Source organism: Athene noctua, chromosome 8, assembly GCF_965140245.1.
Source record: "Athene noctua chromosome 8, bAthNoc1.hap1.1, whole genome shotgun sequence".
Lineage (NCBI taxonomy): Eukaryota > Metazoa > Chordata > Aves > Strigiformes > Strigidae > Athene > Athene noctua.
In genome coordinates, this window is record NC_134044.1 from 12,653,477 (window position 1) to 12,676,140 (window position 22,664).

At 36.5% G+C, this 22,664-nt stretch overlaps 1 protein-coding gene across 2 annotated transcripts; it reads left to right on the forward strand.

Moving 5' to 3' along the window:
* The first annotated feature begins 30 nt into the window (after positions 1-30).
* On the forward strand, positions 31-21,202 carry GRK7 (G protein-coupled receptor kinase 7). 2 transcript variants are annotated; one of them, XM_074912545.1, is made up of 5 exons: positions 31-751; positions 1,514-1,951; positions 15,725-15,996; positions 16,620-16,631; positions 20,201-21,202. In XM_074912545.1, the coding sequence occupies exons 1-5, from the start codon at positions 149-151 to the stop codon at positions 20,538-20,540; spliced, it is 1,665 nt and encodes a 554-aa protein (XP_074768646.1). In that variant the 5' UTR covers positions 31-148; the 3' UTR covers positions 20,541-21,202. The 2 variants fall into 2 exon arrangements, with proteins under 2 accessions (XP_074768646.1, XP_074768645.1); XM_074912544.1 differs by lacking the exon at positions 16,620-16,631.
* Positions 21,203-22,664: the final 1,462 nt, after the last annotated feature.

Genomic DNA, 22,664 nt, shown 5'->3' on the forward strand with positions numbered 1-22,664 from the left:
AATGCAAAAGCAGTTAGTCTCCCTGGTCTTTTTCAGAAGCCCACACACACCACTAGCAGGCAGAAGTGCAGAGCGGCTATAGCACAGCACTTGGGAGAGTTACTCATTTTGTCTCAACCAGGCTCTGCCACCCCAAGAGCTTGCCAACATGTGTGACATGGGGGGGCTTGACAACCTGATTGCCAACACAGCCTATTTGCAGGCAAGGAAGAGTGCAGATGGAGACACCAAGGAGATGCAAAGGAGACGTAAGAGCCTCTCACTGCCCAGGGTTGATCAGTGCAGAGAGGTTAGGCAGTCCATTGATGCTGATTATGACAGCATCTGTGAGCAGCAGCCCATCGGCAAGAAATTATTCAGAGAGTTCTTGAAGACAGTGCCAGAACACTTGGTAGCTAGGGACTTCTTGGATGAAGTGTCACAGTGGGAGTTGGCAGAGGACAATGTCAGGAGCAGTACCATGGAAAATATGATCACCAGTTTTCTTAAGGCAGGCTCCAAAAACTATCTGGCTTTCATGAGCTCTGACTTGGCCAGCAAATGTGAGGCAGCTACTGCAGAAGACTATGAGAAGGTCGTGCAGCTGGCCAAGGAGGAAACCAAACTCTTCCTTAAAGGCAAGCCATTTCAGGACTTCCAGACCAGCTCCTTCTATGACAAATTCCTCCAATGGAAAGTTTTTGAGAAGCAGCCGATAACTGAAAAGTACTTTTATGAGTACCGAGTGCTGGGTAAAGGTGGCTTTGGAGAGGTAAGTGCTGTTATTTTTAAGGATGTGGGTTATCCCTCCCCTTTCAAGACCAGCAGGTAGGCTTGCAGAGGAACTTGTCAATGAATTAAGAAGTTGTGTAAGGTTTTGCGAAACTTCATCCTTCAGATTGTCCATTTCCCAGAAATTAGACTGCATTTGTTATCTATACTGTGATAGAGGCTCCAGATGCCTGTTAGTGAAGAGCTACTCTAATGTTTTTATGTTCTGTATCTATGCTAGCAAAAAAAGGTCGTCTTCACAAAAGCTTGCATGGCTGTCCATATAGTTAATTATTAGTCTGCTCCTTGGTCCCATTTTTAGCCTGTGTTATCTCTCACACTCTCACATAATTCCTAGGTGCAGTTTAGGGAATAGCACAGATCAGGTTCTGTTCCCAAAACACAGTATGAACGAGGCTCCCTTTTTCTGAGATGGAAGGGAGATTAGCTATGCAGATGCAAGTTATAGATGCCATGTATTATCATGGGTCCTTGTTTATTTTATTTGCTAATACATGTCTACTAATAGTGTCCTCAAGAACTTTGCATTAGGTCCACCGTATACTGGTCCAGAACAGAACAGACTGTACTCTTGTTTTTTCCTTATTTTTTCTGCTAATATACTCCGTCACGGAAGTTAGCATCACCAGCTACCAATAGGCATCAGTGACTCCCCAGTTCCTGGCTATTACTGCCCTTGATATTCCAGTCTGTATGTGTAAAATTCCTTCGTTACCTTTCCTCATGCATGTTGCTTGCCTAGGTTTGTGCCATCCAAGTGAAAAATACTGGCAAGATGTATGCCTGCAAGAAACTGGATAAGAAAAGGTTGAAAAAGAAAGGTGGAGAGAAGATGGCACTACTGGAGAAAGAGATTCTGGAGAAGACCACCAGTCCTTTCATAGTCACACTAGCTTATGCCTATGAAAGCAAAAGCCATCTGTGTCTTGTCATGACTCTCATGAATGGAGGGGATCTGAAGTATCACATCTACAATGTGGGAGAAAGGGGTTTGGAAATGGACAGGGTCATCTATTACTCAGCTCAGATCACCTGTGGGATTCTGCATCTCCATTCCATCAAGATTGTGTACCGGGACATGAAACCAGAGAATGTCCTCCTGGATGATAATGGTAACTGCCGTCTGTCTGATCTTGGATTGGCTGTGAAAGTCAAAGAGGGAAGAACCATCACTCAGAGGGTGAGTACAAATTCATTGAACATGGGCAGTGGGAAGGAAAGATGTTCTATTTCTAACACATTATGAGTCCAAGACTTAATTCCCCTGGATTTGTTCTTTGCTAAAGACCTTATGTGGTCATTTCATTCCAAGAGGCAGGTGGTAAGAAGATTTGGTTAATTAACTCTCTAGGTGCTATATGTAGTAAAATAACTTATCTTATATAGAAGTAGGAGAATCAGCTTGACCTGTTGTTTCTTTTAAGATAAACTCTTGAACCAGTTATTTTATAGAGGGCTAACACAAAGTCTTTGTGCCTTGAGTAATAGTGCATAGTTGTTGATTGAACCAATTACTTGTTTGTTTAATGAGCAGCAAAGATGCGACTCCTTCTGTATTCAGTTTCTTCCAGATGTGCAGTAGTGCTACTGTTTGCAGGTGTTTATGGTGCTACACAATAAATCATTGCAACCTTCCTCCCCCAACAAATTCATTCCTGAAAAAGCTACCGGGCTTGATGACAGTTTGCAAATGTACGTGCCTGTGCACATGTGCAGGAAGAAAGAGTTGGATGACCAGTTGGTTTTTGCTATGTGAATTAGACAGTGCAGCACTTCAGTTGTGCCTGTGGTCCTTCCAAACTAACCCACATTGGTAATAATGTCAAGAGGTTTACTCAGGAAAGATGTGAACAAAAAGATGAGCAAATTATGAACTGCCCTGTCTTATGTTAAACTCTCCAAATCTTTCAAGTTACTCTGTAAAAATCAGTAGAAGAGGGGACCTGCTTGAGGCACACATGCTTGAAGTACACACATCTTTTGACATTGTTACTTAATACAGTAATTTGTACTTTGAAGGAATATATTTTGTTTCCTGGCAATTTAAAAGGGTTGTATTATGAATAGTTTTAGTTCTCAATGAAAGAAAATATGGAAATTGATGTATCTTTAGATAGGAAATAATTTTAAAATGAGACTACACTGTGTTTTAGATATGAAAATACAGTTTCTGTGAAAGCTAAGGCAGGTTTTTAAATAGAACTTACGTGAAATGGGAATGTTATTTTGTTTGTGAAGATGGCATTTTGATCAGTGACCCCAAAGCTACAAACCTTACTGTACTTTGCAAGTTATAGATGCATGCAGATCAGAAAAAATAATTTTGTCCAAGGGCAGTTTTTCCTACTTGTAAATACGTAAGATTTGACAGAAGAAAAAAAAAGTGTATTTAGAAATGTCTAATCACTTCTGTTGGTGTTAGGGTAAAATCTCAAAGCAGTAGTGTACAAGGCTGTTGTTCCTCCTTGCTTTCTATGATGGTCATCAAGTTATTATAATGATTTTCCTTCTGTTTTTCACTGTTTTTAGAAGCACTGTTCACCATTATATGGGTGCTCTTATTAGAACAAAACCTGCAATGAACAATGTATTACACAACTGTAGTGTGTTATAAGGAATTCCTGTTAAAGGCAGTTTTATTCATATAGGAAATAGAAATAGGAGAAGGAAGAAAAATATTTTTTTTTCTCACTTGCTGTATCATAACTATGAGGGAGTTAGATGAATAATAATTCCCAGTATTTTTTTGCATTTCTATAAACTAACCCTATTTGAGTCATTTGGAAGCTAAAAAACATTATATAAGAGCTAGATACTGCTTTTATTTATAATAATGTTTTACACAGGAAGACCTAGAAACACCTTCACAAATTTGTTGCATTAAGCTTCACCATATACCCCTGTAAAAAAAAAAAAAAAAAAAAAAAATCAATTTAACAGCACCATTTAAAGTTTACTAATCACAGTTACAGTGTGACTTAAAACTGGCAGAAAGCTTATATGATAACATGCTTTTTGAATATGACTGCCAAATCGTTATCACTTTTAAAGAGTCTCGAGAGAAGGTATTTGTATAGGTTTGGAGTTTTTTCCCCAGAAAAGATATATGGCTCCAAGACGGATGTATTAAGTTAAATTTAATCAGTTGCACCATTTTGTGGACACAGTTTTATAAGGGCAATTTTATAAGCTAAGGCAGAAAATATGTTCCTCCAGGCCAAATTTGTAGTGTACTATATATCTGAGTGAAGTGCCTAACATCATAAATCAGTTTCTAGATTTTGGATGATGGTCTGAACTGACAATTTAAAGGCTTATAATTTTCAGTCATTCATTATAGGGAAAATACTACTGATCTATAACATAAAACCTTTTCATTTCAATTTATCCATTTGCAAAGAATTCTTCTATTTTGATGGATGTTGTAATACATTGAACTTCATTCATTTCTCCAGCAGTTCTGACTTTATATCCCTTGTAACCTTGTAACCCTCTTTTATGACCTGGTTCTTCAATATCATATTTAAAATACTGTTCTATTGCACTGTGATAATAATGCCTAACTTTGCTTTAATCATATTCACAAGTAATTCTACTGCCTGAAACTAATTAACTAATATCCCTACTACCAAATGAAACCATGGTTTTAACTGTCTGGTACAGTTAATGGTCATTTATATCATCTGTTATGATAAATTTTACTTAGCCAGCCTTACAGATATTATGAAGAATGAAAATAGTTTATTTATTAAATGTAAGGTAGAAATATTTTTTTTAAAATTGTCTCTCTTGTGGCCTTTCTGTAAGGTGATAAATTTAAAAAAAAAACATTTGGATTTTTTTTTTCTTTTTTCTGTTGTCTAATGAAATTGGAAGCTTGAGCAAGCTTGAGTTGTTTGATCTTTCATTTTATTTCTTGTTTTTCATCTTAGAAATATCAGTAACAGCAACTGTTGAATTCCTTGTTTTGCTGAAGTACCATTTCGGAGGAAGAAAAGGAATATGCTTTTCTGGGTCATATTTTAACAATTTACTCACACAGAACAGATTTCTACAATGCAAGCTACCCTGGTGTTGAGTAAAACTACTTTTATTATGAGACTGTATTCATTCTAAGTATGGAGATACTGTTTTGGTTTCATACACTGAAATGAAGAAGCAGAATGGTCCCTTCTTTAAAATAGAGTTGTTTTCATCGGGTGTGAACTAAATAGATGCTAGAAATAAAGTAAAATAATTTAAGATTTTTCAACAACTGTCTAAAAATCTCTCTCGGTGATTTAGGTTTTTCTTCCTGAGTGCTAATCTTTTCATGATGTCTCTAGTTCTTCAGGTGTTAAGTGGATCTTCCTTCTGAATAAACAAAATAAAATAGAAGACTCTTCCATACCTTTCATAGATCAGGAGGAGCCAAGTAAATAAATGTGGAGTAGACATCTGATCTTAGGCACCTGCTTAAAAAATGTTCATCTCCATGTGTTTGACTGTAACTATGCTAGTATGAAAGTGGCTCTTAATACATCATAGATAGTGAAACAAAGTATCGGTTTTCTGCCTTTTTTTTTCTATGTATTTTTTTGTTATATATTATGAAGTAGAAATAACGATGACTTTCATCATTCCTTATGCAGGGTGGAATAGTATATAATATATGGATTTATCTGTGTATTTATTTCACTGGAGACAGCAAAAGACAGTATTTTTATACATTCTAAAAGTTTTGTACACCTCTCGAGTGTACAAGCAATTAAATTTGTTCCACTTAAAAAGCATAAAAAAATTCCTAGTTCCTCATGTATGAATAAATGCATATCACCCATACATCAACCGGAGGATCCATAAATCCCTTTTGTAAATCTTGTTTAGGTGATTAGGTTATCACATGGCACAAGTGATAAGCTAGTTAACAAGTTCCTGTTTTAGACATTTTCCAAGTTTTTGGTCAAGACTTCTATGAAACAATAATGTTTGTTTTGTTTACCAGACAAAGATTACTTTATTTATGGGTGGAAAGGTTTTTTGAATTTTAGATGGGTGACTTTAATGTGGCCTTATAAAGTAATGTGTCTTTATGCTACAGAAAAGTCATTGTGCAGCTGATGATTAATACTTATGTAACTGAAGGAGTAGCTTTGGTATCCTTTAAGTACTGTCATTACATATACTCCCTTTGAGAAATATTTGTGTGCTCTATACCAATTTGCCTGTAGCTATTAAAATAAAAATACCCTACTTTCAGAAACAGTGCTCTTTCTAGACGGAGTTGGATACCGAGCCTTACTTTTCTTCCTTTCTTTTCAATTGCTAAAGCAGCAAGTAGAAATATCTGGCTTTCCATCTGAATCTTATTTTGAACATATATAGATGGTTGTAATTGGTACAGTAATAATTACAGAAAATTATAGAAATGATATTTATACAGAAATGATAGAAATTACAATTACAGAAAACTTCACTAAGTAAGGTGTGCTGATTTGTACTTGTGAAGTCTTAGCTGGCTTTAGAACGGAGAAGTCACCAAAACAAAAAAGAAAATACACCATTTTGAACAATAACAGTCGGGGGAAAAAAAAAAGTAGAATGTAGTTGAGAACTGCTTACAATGTATGTTTTTCTTCATGAAACAAACATGGATTATATGTGATCTTCTTGTGATACTTGCATGTACCTGTGCAATCTATCTAGAAATATGTATATGCACACTTATTCAGAATTCTTACATCACTGGAAACAAATTCTTTGCCACTGATAATAATATTATTCAGGAATTTAGGAAATATCATTACGACTTTTAATTCAAATATGCCTGTAGCATCTGTTCTGATGTGTTGATCATACTGTCCATAAACTAGATTGTATCTTAAAAGTACCCCTTTTTAAATGTTGATACTCTTCCTTATATAATCATAATAGGCAACAAGGAGAAACTGAGAGCCTGCAAATACAGCTTTTGCACAGGCAAAATGTTTTGTCTAGTTATGAACTCACTTGATTGATTCTGGAGCTAGTTCCTTTGGCATATGACAGAAGTGAGGAGTCTCCATCCCAAGTTTCTCCACTTGAACAGGTTGACGTAGCAATCCTTTTTCTTGAAGTCTCTACAACTTTTTCTCATACAAGTGAATTTTCAGTTGTATATGAATCAAATGTTCCTGCCCTTAATCAAAAGAGTAATACTACTTAATTTCCTGAGAATGGTTGTGAGAAAAGTGAGCATGTTCTTCTGTTTAGTACTTTCATATGCTCCGCACTTCAAAATATAGAGGACTTAATTCTGTTTTTCTAGAAGTCAGTGCATATTTGCTGCTTATTTCAGGAAGAACTTTCTGCCCTTACTGGTGCAAAGCAACTGTTGCACATAAATTGTGAAGTATTTTTGTGCAGATGCATGTGAGCCAGAGAGCTTAAATATTGACATAATAACTGTGAAAAATAAGGCAAACATTTCTATGTAGTATTTATAAATGTGTATTCATATCTTCTGAGGTTTCAGGCTTCTTCACAGTTTTCCTGTGCTATGTTTTATATATTTGAAGGACATCATAATATTTTTATAGGAAAAACATGTTTTGGTTAAAATCTTACTCAAAATGTCCTTTTGCCCTCCTGTATGTTTGTTTATTATAAGATTCTATTTCTTAAGAAAACAGAAGGAAATCTATTTAGATGTTCCTGAAACTTGCAGTTTAATTTCAAGGCAGTTGAGAAGCAGGAGTAGAGTTTAGACTTGTGAAATAAAAAATATCTCCGCAAGCTATTCTACAGTTGACCTTTGGTCATTATCACATGGCATAATGGATAAGATTTTTGTAAAAATTTATTCTTCCTCTGCACTTTGAAAAATTACAGCCCTTCATTTGCTCGGGTTTAGAGTGACTTGCCTGCTCTCTTACAGTTTCAAAACCACCTTTTTACCTATGCTTATTTAAGTATGACATGTAAAATGGATTGTTTTACTAGCAGAACTTTGTTCTTAAAAATTTTGATAATCCTGGCTGTTATGAAGGGCGTCATCATGACAGGTATTTCAGATTTTTTTTTAGTCTCTGAAACACAGTTTACAGTATGCAACCTTATCCACTATGAATGCCATGATCATGAGAGTGAAGAGAGCAAAACCGATTTTGTGGGACCATTCTGCCTCCTGCAGTTTTGGAGATGGCAGAAAGGATACTGTAGTCATCTAAAATTATGAGAATGCAATGTGTCCCATTAAATGCTTTTCCTACACAGGGTGTGCCACCCATGAGACACATTTGTCTCTCTGAGGAAAGACATTAGAGCCCTTTAAGACATAGCATCAAGTCTCTTTGCATGACTTTCAAACTTGTTCTTCATTCAGTTTAATCTGACAGTTAATAAATGCTATAGCACGCTCTATAAAAAAGCAAGGGATAAGACTTACATAGAATTTTTCATGTTGAAATAGCTGAAGTGCTAAACACTACTGGTTAGTCCCTTTGTCTCTTGAGGTTCATTATTTATTACAGAAAATAATATACATTCTGGAGTGATCTCTTTGGTAAGTCATCTTGTAGGCCACTTGTTGTTTCAACACTGTCAAAGATGTTTTTATTTTATTGAGTAAGAAATGGAACACTTGACTGACAACGTAATTCTTTGAACTGTTGATTTGACAGCTTTGACCAGAAGCAGTATTGCAGGAACTGTAAGCTAGGGGATGGTGAGGAATGTAGTACTTCTGTTCTTAGTGGACCATGTGACATTCCGCTTACTGTGAATAGTTTCAGTTAACAAACATATAATGACTTTTTCATGAAGACAAAATAAAATCCTGAAATTAAAGACATAAGCGAGGGAAAATTGTGGGTTTGGTTTTGCTCATTGTTCAAGTTCAAAATCTGCTAGTGGAAGGTAGCATGTTCAAAAATACATGGAGTTGGTTCTTAACACAATGTATAGTTAAGCTGTAGGACTCTTGTAAAATATCTTGTAGGGTCTAAGATTTTATCTAGATTCAGGGGGAGAGTGGACAATTCATGGAAAACAACTTTGTTGAGAGAAACCATTTCTGTCTCTGGAAGCCCTTGAACTGAAAACAGTTGGAGTCTAGGAAACAATAGAGAAGTATCAATGTACACACCAGGTTCTTATAGTCTTCCTTGTGCATCCATTTTTTGGCCAATTCACAGACAGTAAACTGGCCATATGGGCCTTTGGACTGATGCAGCCAGTACCATCTTCCTGGATTTACATGTAAAAGAATTGTACCTCCAGTGTGTGTCGTAATCCTGAAAGATTTTAGTGATAAGACAGTAACCATCCAGGCCTCACTGTCATTCGCACTGCTTGACCCACAGGAGCTGTACCTACATTGAAGGGCCAGTACCCTTCTTAGGGCATCTTGCAGTCCTGTTCCCTCCATCACACAGGCACTGAACACAAAATTTCTCTTTGATGTCCCCTTTTTGAGAAAGCCACCTGTGCACTGTATAAAATACATACAGGTCTAAGTAGATGGAGAATTTTCTCCCATATTAATGATGTTTAAGGAATATTCTATGGTCATTAAAAAACCCATAAGCACCTCTGAAGTATTATTATTCACACAATATAGATGGGAAATGATCAGGAGAAATTTAAAGGGAGATTAATGGGAAAATTGTTACACGAAGACTAGAAAACTAAGTTCTTGAATTCTGTGTGGTTATGAGTCTGTACCAAGTGTTCTGCTTGTCCTGTATGCTCCACCTCTATAATGTCTGATTGCTTCACCATCTAGCAGTGCATATTTCTTCTGATGACACTTCAAGGTGCGGATGTTAGGGGGTTCTATCTCCAGTAGGGATCTGAGGCAAAGAGTGATTTACACATGATCACACAGGAGGAGAGTACGGAGATGCTCTGGAGTCCAAAGTTAAAATTTGTGTCCAATTACTAGACTGTCCTTCCTCGAGCTGTCCCTTTGATTTTCATATAGCATGAATCTAAACTGAAAAACATGCTGTAACTGTGTCTATTTCTTTTCCCAAGTGTGAGCACACAGGCAGCCTGCCCTTACTGTCACAGAAGTGGCTTTCTCTTTCATTTGTGCAACTTCCTTGATTTCAAAGACTACCGATGTCCAAACTTAAGAGTAAAAACCAATGGTGGATTATTTTTTTTTACTACTCCAGTTAGTGACATTGAACCCGCAATTTTGTTTCCTTTTTCTATTATATAGACATTTGTTTTGTCCCTTTTGTGCTTTTATCTGTGTGGGGTTTTTTAAGGCAGATAACTTTCTCTGTTAAAATTATGTGCCTGTGTGAAAATGAAAAAAATTTTGGTCTTGAATTTTGCGTAAGCATGTGGGATTCAGTAGCTCCTAAACTTCTATGCAGTCTTTCTCATTATCTTTTACTGTGAACAGTCGTCCTTGTGTTCTTCTGAATCAGCAGCCCATCAGTTTATGATGGGCCATCCCATTGTAAGGTCCTTCCCTTTGCTAAGCATTAACAATATGGCAAATTTTTTTTTCTGTGAGACTTTTCAAGGGTGCCTTTTGTTCTAATTAGATTTGATTTTATCTTCTTTTAAAAGATAGTTGCCTTTGATCGACTGGCTTCTTATTGCTGTATGAACATGTGGTGAGAAAGTGTGGAGGAACTGCAATTGTGTGTGACGTTTAAATTACGCTCCATTCCTCCTCACAGTGGCTCTTGGGAGAAAAATGAAGAATGTAAAGTGAGTGACAGAGGCAGATCAGTTGTTCTTCTCTATGTGTAGGGCCTATTAGCTTGTGTGGAGAGAAGAGTTTTCTGTGGTCTGTTCCTGCATTCCTGCAGGGTCTATTAAGGCCATTGCTGAAGGAGTGGAGGAACAGCTGGACAAGAGAACAAAGCAGGCAGTGGCACCCCTTGGAGGAAGGAAGGACTGAGCCCCAGGAAACAGCTGATAGAGCTAAACTCAGCTTGTTTTTTTTCCTCTGTTCAACAGTTCTTTTGCCATGGCAAACAAAAGATAGACATTCTGATTTGCTTTACTGTTTGGTTTGTGATATCAATTGAGTTTGTTTTGCAGAGATCTGTGGGAAAAGGTAGAGAGATCTAAATCCCATTTCTCCTCATTTGCCTGTTGCTGTGCTCATGAAAGCTCTAGAGAGTTTTGTTTCTTCCCTGCATCTGCTAGAAGCTGGGATAATGGCAGCGTTCAAGGGACTTTCCCTTCTCAGGACAGCAATCGGAATAGGATGTATGAGTGTGCTTACACTGTGGGCCTCACTCTGCTCAGAGTTGTGGTGTGCCAAGTACCGTTGACTGTACTGGGAACTGAGTGCACTTAGTGCTTCTCAGGATCACATCTTGTATTATTAAAAGATTATAATTATGTGACCTTTTAAAAATTTATGCAGGATCACATTTCACAAAAGAAACATTTGTATACTTTCAGATGAGTCATTTCTACTATGCCCTGTCAAACCACACTCAAAGCAACAATTCCACTTAACAGAACTTCTTCACTAATGTATCCAAGGACAACATTGGGTCATCACATTTTAGAAGATTATTGAAAAATTGTATTTTGGGTTGTTCTCAAGATGGAGAAATAAAGGGAGAAGTAGATCTGTTAACCCTTTTCAAAAGAAAGCCAATTAAAATTTAATTGACTGAAATTTAAGAACTATTTTTATATTTCAAACAGCATATGCAAGTAAGGCATCCTGCTCATCATCACAAACGACAGTATTGATGGAGAGCAAGCAAAAATTAGCTACTGTTGCACTGACTACACTTCAAAAAGTTGTGTGTCTGTGCAATGGCATATGATTTCTGCCTTCTGTAAAAAAGTTGGGAAAATATAACATTCTTTGGCTCCTTTGTGATATTTTTAAAATTTGTGTCCCATTAGACGCTTCGAGATCAGTGAAGAGTAAGTCCATGTGTTTGTGTGTCTCTATGAAATCACTTGAGCAGTCAGCACTTACATACAAATGTTTCCTGGTCTTATCAGGAATCCTACAGGAAAGAAGAAAATAAATGCGCTTGGCCTTAGTCTCATTCAAAACCCAATGCAAGCCCAAGTAGTGTAGAGCTGACAAAAAAGGAATTTACCTTTCTGAGTGTGGGTTTTTTTATTTTCCCTGTTTCCATTAAAAGTTACATGTATCCATGTAAAATAATATCTAGTAAGAAAGTGTTTTTCAATTAATACACAACTTCTGAATTTACTTACAAATTGTATTGAGTGAAAACAGCTACAAAATCATGAAAACATAATGACTCTTTTGTGCTATAGACATACCAGTAACCCATACTTAGAGGTATGCATTCTGAGGCATGGTCAATAATTCTAACTGAATGAAATACTCTGTACCAGCCCATGGAAAATAAAGACCTTCTCAAAAATAATGCATTTATCTTTTTTGTGATATCTTTTAATTTGCTTTCTGTCCATTTTTTTACCTTTTTATGTTTGAGTATAATTTACAGTATATTTATTTTCTTCTTGGCCTGCTAAGAGTCATTTAACTCATTACTTTGATTCACTTTTGCTTTGAGAATCAGTGAATACATTTTCCACCTAATACACTATTTTTTGGCTGCTCAAATCTCACTACTGTTACTGACAGCTGTACAGTTTAAAAACTCCCTTCGCTAAGCTTCTGTTTTACCTGCTTAAATAAACTTCTTCTGAGTCCTCAAGGCTGCTTTTCATGTTGCCACAGGATCTGTTTTCCTTGAAAGATGATCTGATTTTTGACATTGTGTTCTTCATAATGATTAGTGCAGGAATGTTAGGTTTTAGCTTTCCTTTAATGCTATCTACTCCCCAAAGATAGAATTAAGTCTTCATTTGAAAGACGTATGTTGTTCCAGTTCTGGGGGATTAATAATTCCTTTTTTTTTTTTTTTTGCATTCCCTAATATAACAAATGCTTATGGCTTTATCATCTTTCTTCCTAAATGATTTTGCCAAAGCTCCACATATGTAGAAATAGGTGGAAAAGACTAAAATTTAAGCTCCTTTCTTCAAATTCCTGTTTTGCTAAAGATTGCAGAGATTTATTTATTTCTTCCTCCTGATTGTTTATGTGTTTCTTCCCCCTTAAACATCACTGCTGACTGCTTGTGAAATGTGTTTGTTTCTGTTATAAAATGGTAATGTTTAAGTGGGTTTTGAGTCTCAGGGGTTATGAGATTAGGTTTAGATTCCTGCTTCTCAGCCTGTTCCTTCATTATGAATCATAGGAAAGCTTCAGGATTGGAGGAGATTTGTTTTAAGGTTATGTTCAAGTTTTTGATGGAATTTCATGAGAAAAACAGCTCTCATAAAAATCTGATTATATCAGAGGAACAATATATGTTTCTAGACTTCTCTCAGATTGAGCTGAATCAGCTCAAAACCAGCTCAAAAGATTTAATTGCTACTAATTTAGAATTTTTGAGGTTAATTCTTGTTCACAGTAACCCCATCCACAGTCTTTCACTTCAGTCTGAAGGGAAGCTGCTGTTGGTCCATCCCTATTTTCTGTTAAGTTGTGGTCGTGCAGTCTTTTTGGTCTGTGGTTGTGATCTTGCTTTCTCTGTTCTTGAAACATGAGCACCAAGTCGAAGCACTGTGTTCTGTATGGTGTGACAGGGTGAAGGTTATGTGTAAAATGGACATGGAAGAGACTGAAGTTAACTTGGCAACTATATATTTGGAAAAAAGAGCTATGGGAGAAAAGACAAGTGGAAGGAAAGAGAGACAGTCTGAAAGGAGCTGCCTTGAGACAGTCATGATCACAGAATTCAGACTTGTCCATGTCAGATTTATCCAGTTCCCATATGATGATGTGAAGTTGCAGCAAAGTAATGTCTTATCAGAAAGACCATCCTGTGCTGTCAGGGTACATTTTGATGATATGACTCATCAGTTCTTCCAGGCATTAGTGCCCCAGCTTCATATCAGTAAAAATGTTTATTGCTTCCCAGAAGGAAGAAAAAAAAAAAAAGACAAAAATAGTCCAGAAGCCTATTTAGTGTCTGTGTTCACTAACCTGCAATGAGCTCTGTGTGAATCCTTTTGTACCAGACTTTCTCAACTGCTTTCAACCCCTCCTTTGCTTCCAGATTTCATGATCTTCTGAGGCCAGATGAATCTGGGTTCTGTGGTCTGTATTTGAGCACTTGTCCCCCTTTTTGAATGGAGTAGTAATCACACATTATAATGTAATACTGTATCTCAGTATTAACTTTTACTTAGAGATATTCACTGCCAACAGTACAGATTGCCTGTGGAATGATGTCAGCTGCTGCAGTGCCCATACTGATCCTCTGTACTTTTGTGGGTGAGGGAGACAACAGTTTGCTTTTAACCTTTTCTTTTGCTTTCAACCTGGCTGATATTTTTGTTGTTCTTATCTCATTTCTGTTTTTCAACGAAATGGAAGATTTTGCTCTATATCCCTAAAATTAAAAAAACACAGAGAAGAAAAACAAACTGGATTTAATTTTCTGTCTGTTAGGCTTATGTTGTAATTGATGCTAAAATGTTCCCTCTTGCACACATTATTTACAGTAGAGTATATGCCATAATGTGTAGTGGCATGAGCTAAAGCTTATAGGTAGAACTGACTCAGAAATACTGTGGCTAAAGTTGAGAAAATTAGAGGGATTACCCAGACCTCATAAAATGTAATTCGTTTGTTGAACTGTGCTTTTTACAAATATAATTTGCCCAAATGAGCTCTAGTTTTAGTTACCTTTTTCTAACTGTTTTGGTTTGGAGTCATTCTCTGTCATTATTTTATTTGTGTTCTGATTGCAATAATAATGACCATCTTGAATAACCTTTAGTGGGATTTTGCACAATGATAATTTTCACCTCAAATTGTAATACTACTAATACATCAGTGCCAGAATTTCAAAAAGATAAAAAAGAGGTTCAAACAACTTCTGACATAGTTACCACTGTTAGCTGAATCTGGTAAATATATAAAATAAGATATAGTATCAGGTGTGACAGGAAGTGTTGGGTGAGTTGAGAGGATGCTGTTTCAGCTGAAATCTCACATCCTCAGTCGTGTAACAGTGCAGCAGAAAGCGTATAGAGAGATTGACCTCCTCTCTTTCCTCCCAGGTGAATCAGCTCCCTGGAGAGAGAGGCAGCAGGAGCTCCCTTGACCACTGTGCAGTCTGTCCCCAGGGGGAATTGTGCCAGGCCTGGTCTGGGAAGGGAGCAGGCAGATTCTTCTCTCAGAGCAGCCACTTCTCTTGGAGAAGGGTCCATTAGTCCTGTATATAGTAATAGTCTTTATTCAGAGACCTTTTATCAGTTAGGAAATATAAACTTGTTCTTTCATCTGAATGTATCTAATTTACTAATTATAATTTCCATAGGTTTACTTTCTTACAATGGTTTTCAGAGTTTTTCTTGGCCCTTGGTGGTAGTACCTCCTTCCTGAAACCAACAGGGATCCCTGCGCGAGTGAGAACCTCCTCATGCAGCTCAGCTACTGCCTTTGATGAGAAGTTCCTCATTGGCAGCACAGCCCTGTGTTGGACCAGTTATAACCACTGAAGAGAGAGGGAATCAATGATTGTTTGTCTCATTCTTGTCTTTTTTTAATCTTTTCAAATTGATTGCTAGTTGTGTTTACAGAACAAAGCTAGCAACCCTATCTTTAACAGGAAAACAATTAATATGGAAGAAGAAAGCAAACTAAATATTATTTTTATAAAGAAAACACTTTTAGGTAGAAATTGCACAGTCATTTCACCTTTGAAGAGTATATTTGAGACAGTTTTCCTGTATGCCAAAATGTTTAAAGACAGATATAGTCCCTGTGCTAAAACAAGTTATACCTTAGAGTTTCTAGATGAAAAAAATATTAATTTATACAGTTTCTAGATACAAAATATATCAATTGTATTACTAATATTTTGGAAGAATTACAGGCTAGTCTGTCTAATTTTATGCATTTAATTATTGACATTGTATAGTAAATCTCTCTATATGTTTGCAATAGGCTGGGACAAATGGTTATATGGCTCCGGAAATCCTGAAGGAAGAAGAATACAGCTATCCTGTGGACTGGTTTGCTATGGGATGTAGTATTTATGAGATGATTGCTGGGCGAACACCATTCAAGGATTTCAAAGAAAAGGTCAGTAAGGATGAGGTTAAAAGAAGAACTCTGGAAGATGAGGTGAAATTTGAACATGCCAACTTTACAAAGGAAGCAAAAGATATTTGCGAACTGTTCTTGGCCAAGACAGCAGAGAAACGTTTAGGAAGCAGGTATGCCTTACTTCTCAAACTCAGTAAAAGCCGGATTAAAGCTGCAAACAGTATTATTATGATATTTTACGTATTGCACAAAATGAGGTTAGATCTTGACTTTCTACAGAGTATTGCATTTTCCTTTTCACTTCTAGGAGAGAGGTGGAAAGTTTTGAAGATAATATGCAAATAAGGAATTTTGTTGCAATATTGTGATTGTCCATCCTCGCCCCAGGCTACTGATAGGAGGTCCCTTCTTGGTATTTTGTGTGGTTAGACTAGTTCTGAGAGAAGGGAGAGCAGCCCATTTCTCTTGCATTTTCTTTCCTAAAAGTAAAGAATATTCAAGTAGATACCTGTATCTATGCTAATGCAGAATGAATGCAAAATCTTAGGCTGTATCACTTACTGGAATGATGTGGGCAAAAATCCAAATCTGCAGTGTGGATTCTCTTCCTTGCAGATATTTAACTGGCAAGGCTGCGTCATTGGCTTCTTACTGAAGAGACCTTAACCCTTCTGCTTTACTCAAGTGCTTTAAAAAAAACTCTTGTAGATGTTCTGGTTTCCTGACTCATCCCAGGAGGAAAAGAATATTGTGCACAAATTCTTATAAAGCAAAACATTTTTGGGGATTTAAGAGGTGGCTTTGGGTTGATGAAGATTAATGGATGTGTCCTTGACTTAGCAATTTCAAGTAGCTGCTCAATAGCAAGAAAATTGGAAAGCTAAGCATTGTAATATTTAACTTGTAATATCTCTGATCCCGCCAATATATGTGTGTGTGTATATATAAAAAATTATTTAGTTCTGAGACAGATTGGGGATTTACATTTACAAGATAGACAAAAATAAAAGAAATATAATAAAAATGTAAAAAACTAATAGCAACTGATAGTACTTGTCTTTAGAATACACCATGATTTGAATATTCTATAAATGCAAATATATGTATCAGGTGCTTTTCCAGTCTAAAGGTGGAATAAACACAGGGACTTAATGAAAACGTACAGATAGTCTTCTAAATTTATATTTCATAACAATGTGGAGCAGATTTTCAAAATGTTAGTCACACATTTGCCTGAAAGTATTAACTTTAATGAAAGATAATATATCATTAATATACACGTTCTTATTATTCCAGTGCTAAATGAAGACAACTATTCTTTGTGCCTGATGAGTTTTCCCAACAACTCTGCAAGGCTGCAGAAAAAAAAAAAAAATTTGAACAGCACATAGAGTATGCTTGATACAAAATCCATATTATTTTTAATATGTTTAGAGAGCTTATTTAAAAAATAAATTTAATACAAAAGCATTTAGAACAATCCTCCGTACAAGCCAGCATGCTTTGCAGACATTTACTGCCTTTTGTGAAGTAAACAAATTTCAGAGTAGGGGAAAATGAAACTTAGAGATTCTGAGCAACTTGGTCAAGTTTATTAAGCAAGTCTGAAGCAAAACCAGCAACAGACTATTCACTTACTGTAACCACATTCCCTTTGCCAGGGGAATAATTTGCAATTGTCTGTCTGCTTACATTATTTCTCAGTAATGGAAGAAATGTGCACAGAAAGGTAATTGCAGAGATTATTTTTAGTTTTCTGCTATTTAAGATATTCTTACTCTTATGTGCTGTACTTAGAGAAGGAAAACGAAAGGATGTATACCATGGCTGGTCATGATACAGAATAAAACCCCACATTTACCTTTTGAACAGGGTGATAGTATTCAGGACAGCTCATCCTTATGTAAAGATTAGCACTGTAATTCTACTAAGGACGACAAGACCTTGGGTTATCTACATAAGTGCCTGTTGCATAAGTTAAAGCTGCTCAAGGACAGCTTTACTTTGTACACCTGACCTTTTAAAATACTCCACTTGATACTTGAAATACTTGAAAACTCGATGTCACTGGCTAACTCAGGAAAGATGTAACCCTTTTTCTCCACTCAAGCCCTTTGGGATCGACACCTCAAATCCCAAATCTGTAAAGTTATTTATTTATTTATTTCAGTGGAGGAATACAAAACTGACAGTTTAGATGAGTTCATTTGCTCTTCCTATTTAAGTTACATAAACATGCAGTTCACAGAGGAAGACCTAGCTGGAAGATGCCTCAGCTGGTTCCAGTAGATGGCGTTCCTGTAGCTTTATGTTTTTAAACTTTTAATGGTTTTGGTAGTGTCAGAAAATACATCAAAATACATCAGGATGAGGAGCACTGCAGCAATTTATTCTGGAGCCTTCACCAGCTTCTAGTGCTTTTTGGTTTATGTTACAGAAAGGAAAAGCAAAAGGAAGTGAAATTTTTGTGAGTACATCTGCCCAGTAGGATTGTCGGCGCTACTAGCTCACTAGTGTCCCTAGGCAGTAGTTAATTTAAACAGCAAATCTAATGCACTTAAAGCTAACAGTGAATGTAAATAAATCACATCAGGCTCCAGAGCTGCTTGAGTACTTGGTTGTCACTAGCTACTTAAGTTAGGAGATGATTTTGCAGGACTATATATATGCAGAGGTTATGATCCCTGTTGACTTATTGTATACGTTCATAATTGTGTTCATATGGCTCTTTTGGGCTGCAAACTTCATGATTTCATTGCCCAGGCTGCCCAGATGGCAGCATCTATTGTTATTCAGGCTGTGATTTAGCATCCTGGTCACAGGTGGAGTGGTTAGTGGCTGGTGGTGACCTGCTCAGGATAACCAGGCAGCAGAGGTGCAAAATGACAATTTTCTAATCAGGGTGCTGAAAAGGGCAGCTGGTAGTTTAATCTTAGCTGTGCCTGATAGCACCAAGGCAGGCTAGAAGCATGGCAGGACAGTGTATGAGGAACTGGCACTGGTGGCAAGCTAGAGGAGCTGTTCTGTACACATGGTATAAGGTCTTGAAAAATAAAGATTTTCTGTAGTCACACAAATCTACTACTTCTATATAGTGCTTCTACACATCTGCGAAAATAAAAAGACTTTGCAGAGGTTTGCGCTACATTTTGTTCGTAGAACATTGTCTAGAAATATATGAGGGCTTACGCCTTGCTAAGTATATGATCTTGTAAGGAAGTGGGAAGATAAAAAAGCAGCATGTTAGCCTCAGAAAATGGTAGTTGCTAAAAACCAGACAAATTTGGTTTTCCTACATTACCATTTTCAAGACCAGTGCGTCCATAAATACATTTAAAAAAGTGCATAGGTGTAGAAAATGCAGTGGTCCTCTCTGCTCTTCCTCTCACTAGAATTCAAAACTCAAACTTGGCATGCCTTGATGCTGGAGGCACAGTTCAAAAGCTATGGTCCTTGGTCATGCTTTGACAACCATGACGGTTCTCATCATCAGAATATCCTACAAGCCTCTCTATGGGTATACAATGAAACAGTTCACTGTTTCTTTTACAGCAAAAATTCTCGCTGAGGTCTGCAGTTGTTTTTCATAAGATGTACTTAAAATATGTATTTACAATTATTTTAGTCCTTGGAATTTATTATTGGGTTTTAATAATATAAATAAAGGATTGTGGTTGTGACGCTGGCACATATAGTTTTGCTAATGTCATAATTTGTGAGTCTCGCTTAAAATCTTTGCTGATTTACGAGTAGTTAATTTTAATGAACAGACTCATTAAACTGGGAGGGTTTATTAGAGTGGCATCACTGGGTTTTATGATGTAAATGCAAAGCTGCTTTGAATTAAGATAAAACCAAAAATGTCATTTGCAACCATTTTCCTACTCACTGTTGTTCCTTGGAGTCAGTCCCTAGTTATATTAAGCCAATGTACCCCAGTCTAGAGTTTAATAGATATTCTTATCCTAGTTAATCTAGAGCCAACCACTGGACTTTCATTGCCCATTCAGTAAATCTGATACTCCCCCTCCCCACCTTGCTGTATCTTCAGTTCTGGTTAAAGTCTGTCTTTGGATATGAGTGTCTCGGTGCACTGCCAGAAGCAGCACTGCAACTCTTGCATGGCACCTTGCCCAGACTGATTTACCCTGAGAGGTAATGAATAATGGTATCGAGATGTTTTCTGCTTCTCAGCTTTGCTTATATTGTGCAATGCAGCATTCTCTGGTTATGAAAAGAAGGAATTGCATTGTATGATCTCTCTCTTCCCCTCCACCCCTTTAAAATACTCTTATGTATACAACACAAAGACACACCTGTATATATCTGAGAGCAAAACATTGTACTGATTTACAAACCTTCGCTTTATTGCAGAAATGAAGATGATGACCCAAGGAAACATAGTTTCTTCAAAACAGTAAATTTCCACAGGCTAGAGGCAAACCTTGTTGACCCTCCATTTGTGCCAGATCCATCAGTTGTCTATGCCAGAGATATTACAGACATTGCTGACTTCTCTGAAGTACGAGGCATTGAGTTTGATGACAAAGATAAGAAGTTCTTCAAAAAGTTTGCAACAGGTGCTAGCCCTATAGCCTGGCAGGAAGAAATTATAGAAACGGGACTGTTTGAAGAACTGAATGATCCTAGCAGAGATTCCGGAGGTTACACAAACGGAAGTGAAGCTAAGTCAGGAGTTTGTTTGTTGTTGTAAATATCACATCATTATCAAAAAGAGTAGAAACCACCTCAGAACTTTCTCTATTCTGACAGTGTTTCAGAAATTCAGTGCATCTGTTTAAGAACCAACAATCAGTGTAATATGACATTGACAGGCTGTGTAGGACCACAAGCTGTATAGACTATTATTTTCCTTTTTTCTAACAAAGGAGATAATATTTTTGTTCTATTGGAAATTTATCAAGATGCAGAACTGTATTTCTCTAAGAAACTTAGAATGATAGAAATTCTGAAATACACCAAGCAATAATAGAGTGAAGAGGCAACACCTTACAATGATTTGTTGGTTTTCTTTCTATTTTCTTGTTATTTCTACTAACACTTCCTATTTGTTCTACAGTTTTCAGGAAAGACTTTAATTTTCAAGTAATATTCTCAGTTAGACAGTGGAGCTCATATACTATGTCAAACTTGGAATCTTATTGATTAGCCAGTCTCTCTGTTGTTTTCTTAATTTCTGTTAGTTTTTGGGTGGTTTAATTGTAATATGTTCAAATTGTCATAAAATGTAAAAGAAGGCTCTACATATCACTAGGAAATAGGACCAACAGGATCAAACTCTTTTCAAAGATTATTTTAACAAAGTGAAGCTAGGATTGCGCCAATTTCATTGAATAAAGCATTTATTTATTATTATTAAGTGTATTCTTTTAAGTGATACTGCCACATACAAGGAAAATGTATTTATCAGTAAATACACATTCTTTTTGACAATCAATTTTAAACTTTTATCAGGATTCCTGATATTTTTTCTGTATTTTGGTGATAAACTAAGCTACAGATAGACCAAAGGAATTTGTAAGTAGCTTTTTGTAAGACATTTATTTCGGTGCGATATAGATTTTAATTCAGTAGTTGCAAAATGCATTATACTGTTAAGTGCTGTGATGGTGCAAAGGTTACATGTGCAAGTTGACACTATCTTCAGATGCTCATTGATTCTCATGCAAATTTTGATGTGTTTTATTTTTCAATTTTATGACAACTTGAATTAATTGGAAACATTTCTGCAAATACTTGCTACTGCTGAAGTGTATTACTCATGAGATGCATCCTGCTGATTCTCTATGGTAAGAAAACAGGTGGAAGTTATTTGCAACAACTTTTAAAACTGATTCTGCGTGCTGTTTATGGTCATCTATTTAGCCATAATTTCCTTTGGCTAGAGTGGAAGTTGAAACTGCTCCCTTCCTTGGAGTCCTGGAGGCTGCTAATACTCTGTTTCCCATTTTTCATAGAGCAAACCTTCTACTGAACTCAAGACTTCTTTTATATAGACACTGGGCTTGAACTCGTATGTTGTTTTTAAAAAGGAAAAACTATATATAATGGCTTCTACAGTCAGGTCTACAGTGTGCAACACATGGCTTTAGTATTTATTTATAATCTAATAGCTCATCCCAAACATTGCAGTAATCAAAAACTCTTTAGTTTTAAATACTTTAAGTGATTTAGTCACAGCTAAGTAATACATTGATAGTACATTGTGGTGTTCTAAGTAGAAAAATAATTGTTCTTTTTTTTCCTTTTAAATTTGCTTTTCCAGTGCTTTATATACTTAATTTTCAAGTAAAAATCATGAAGAACAGTGTTACTTAGGATTAGTGGATAATTCTGTTCATGAATTGTGAGCATATAATTGTCTGCCTTTTGAGGGGAGACTTTCTGTCAAATAGTTCAAACAAATATAAGCTGACTTCTGACTTGGGCTTTTAATTGAGAAGGATGATCCTGAAACATTGTGAAAAGCGAAGGAGGTTGAGAGCAAAGATAGGCATGTGGTTCTGTCCATGGATTTAGGAGAGTACTTCCACTGCTGACATCCAGTGATTTTATTTCTTATTGCTTCCACCTGTAGGAAGCTCTCAGAGTGGTATTAGGCTAATATATTTAAGAAACCCAGAGAGAAAACTTTATATACATTATAAAAAAGCAAAAAAACAAAACAAAAAACCTACAAACACCTCCCCACCACCACCTTATTACAGCTAGAAGAGACCTGTTAGTGCTAGTGGCAACAAACTTCTGTCCTGAGTTGGTACACCTCAGATCCATAGTAATGCCATTTCACACATCCTCCAGAGCCATAAAACAGTAC

Coding starts and splice junctions, on each gene's coding strand:
- GRK7 (XM_074912545.1), top strand. CDS start 149: ATGTGTGACATGGGGGGGCTTGACAACCTGATTGCCAACACAGCCTAT. Junction 752..1,513: donor GTAAAGGTGGCTTTGGAGAG/GTAAGTGCTGTT, acceptor TTGCTTGCCTAG/GTTTGTGCCATCCAAGTGAA. Junction 1,952..15,724: donor GAAGAACCATCACTCAGAGG/GTGAGTACAAAT, acceptor TGTTTGCAATAG/GCTGGGACAAATGGTTATAT.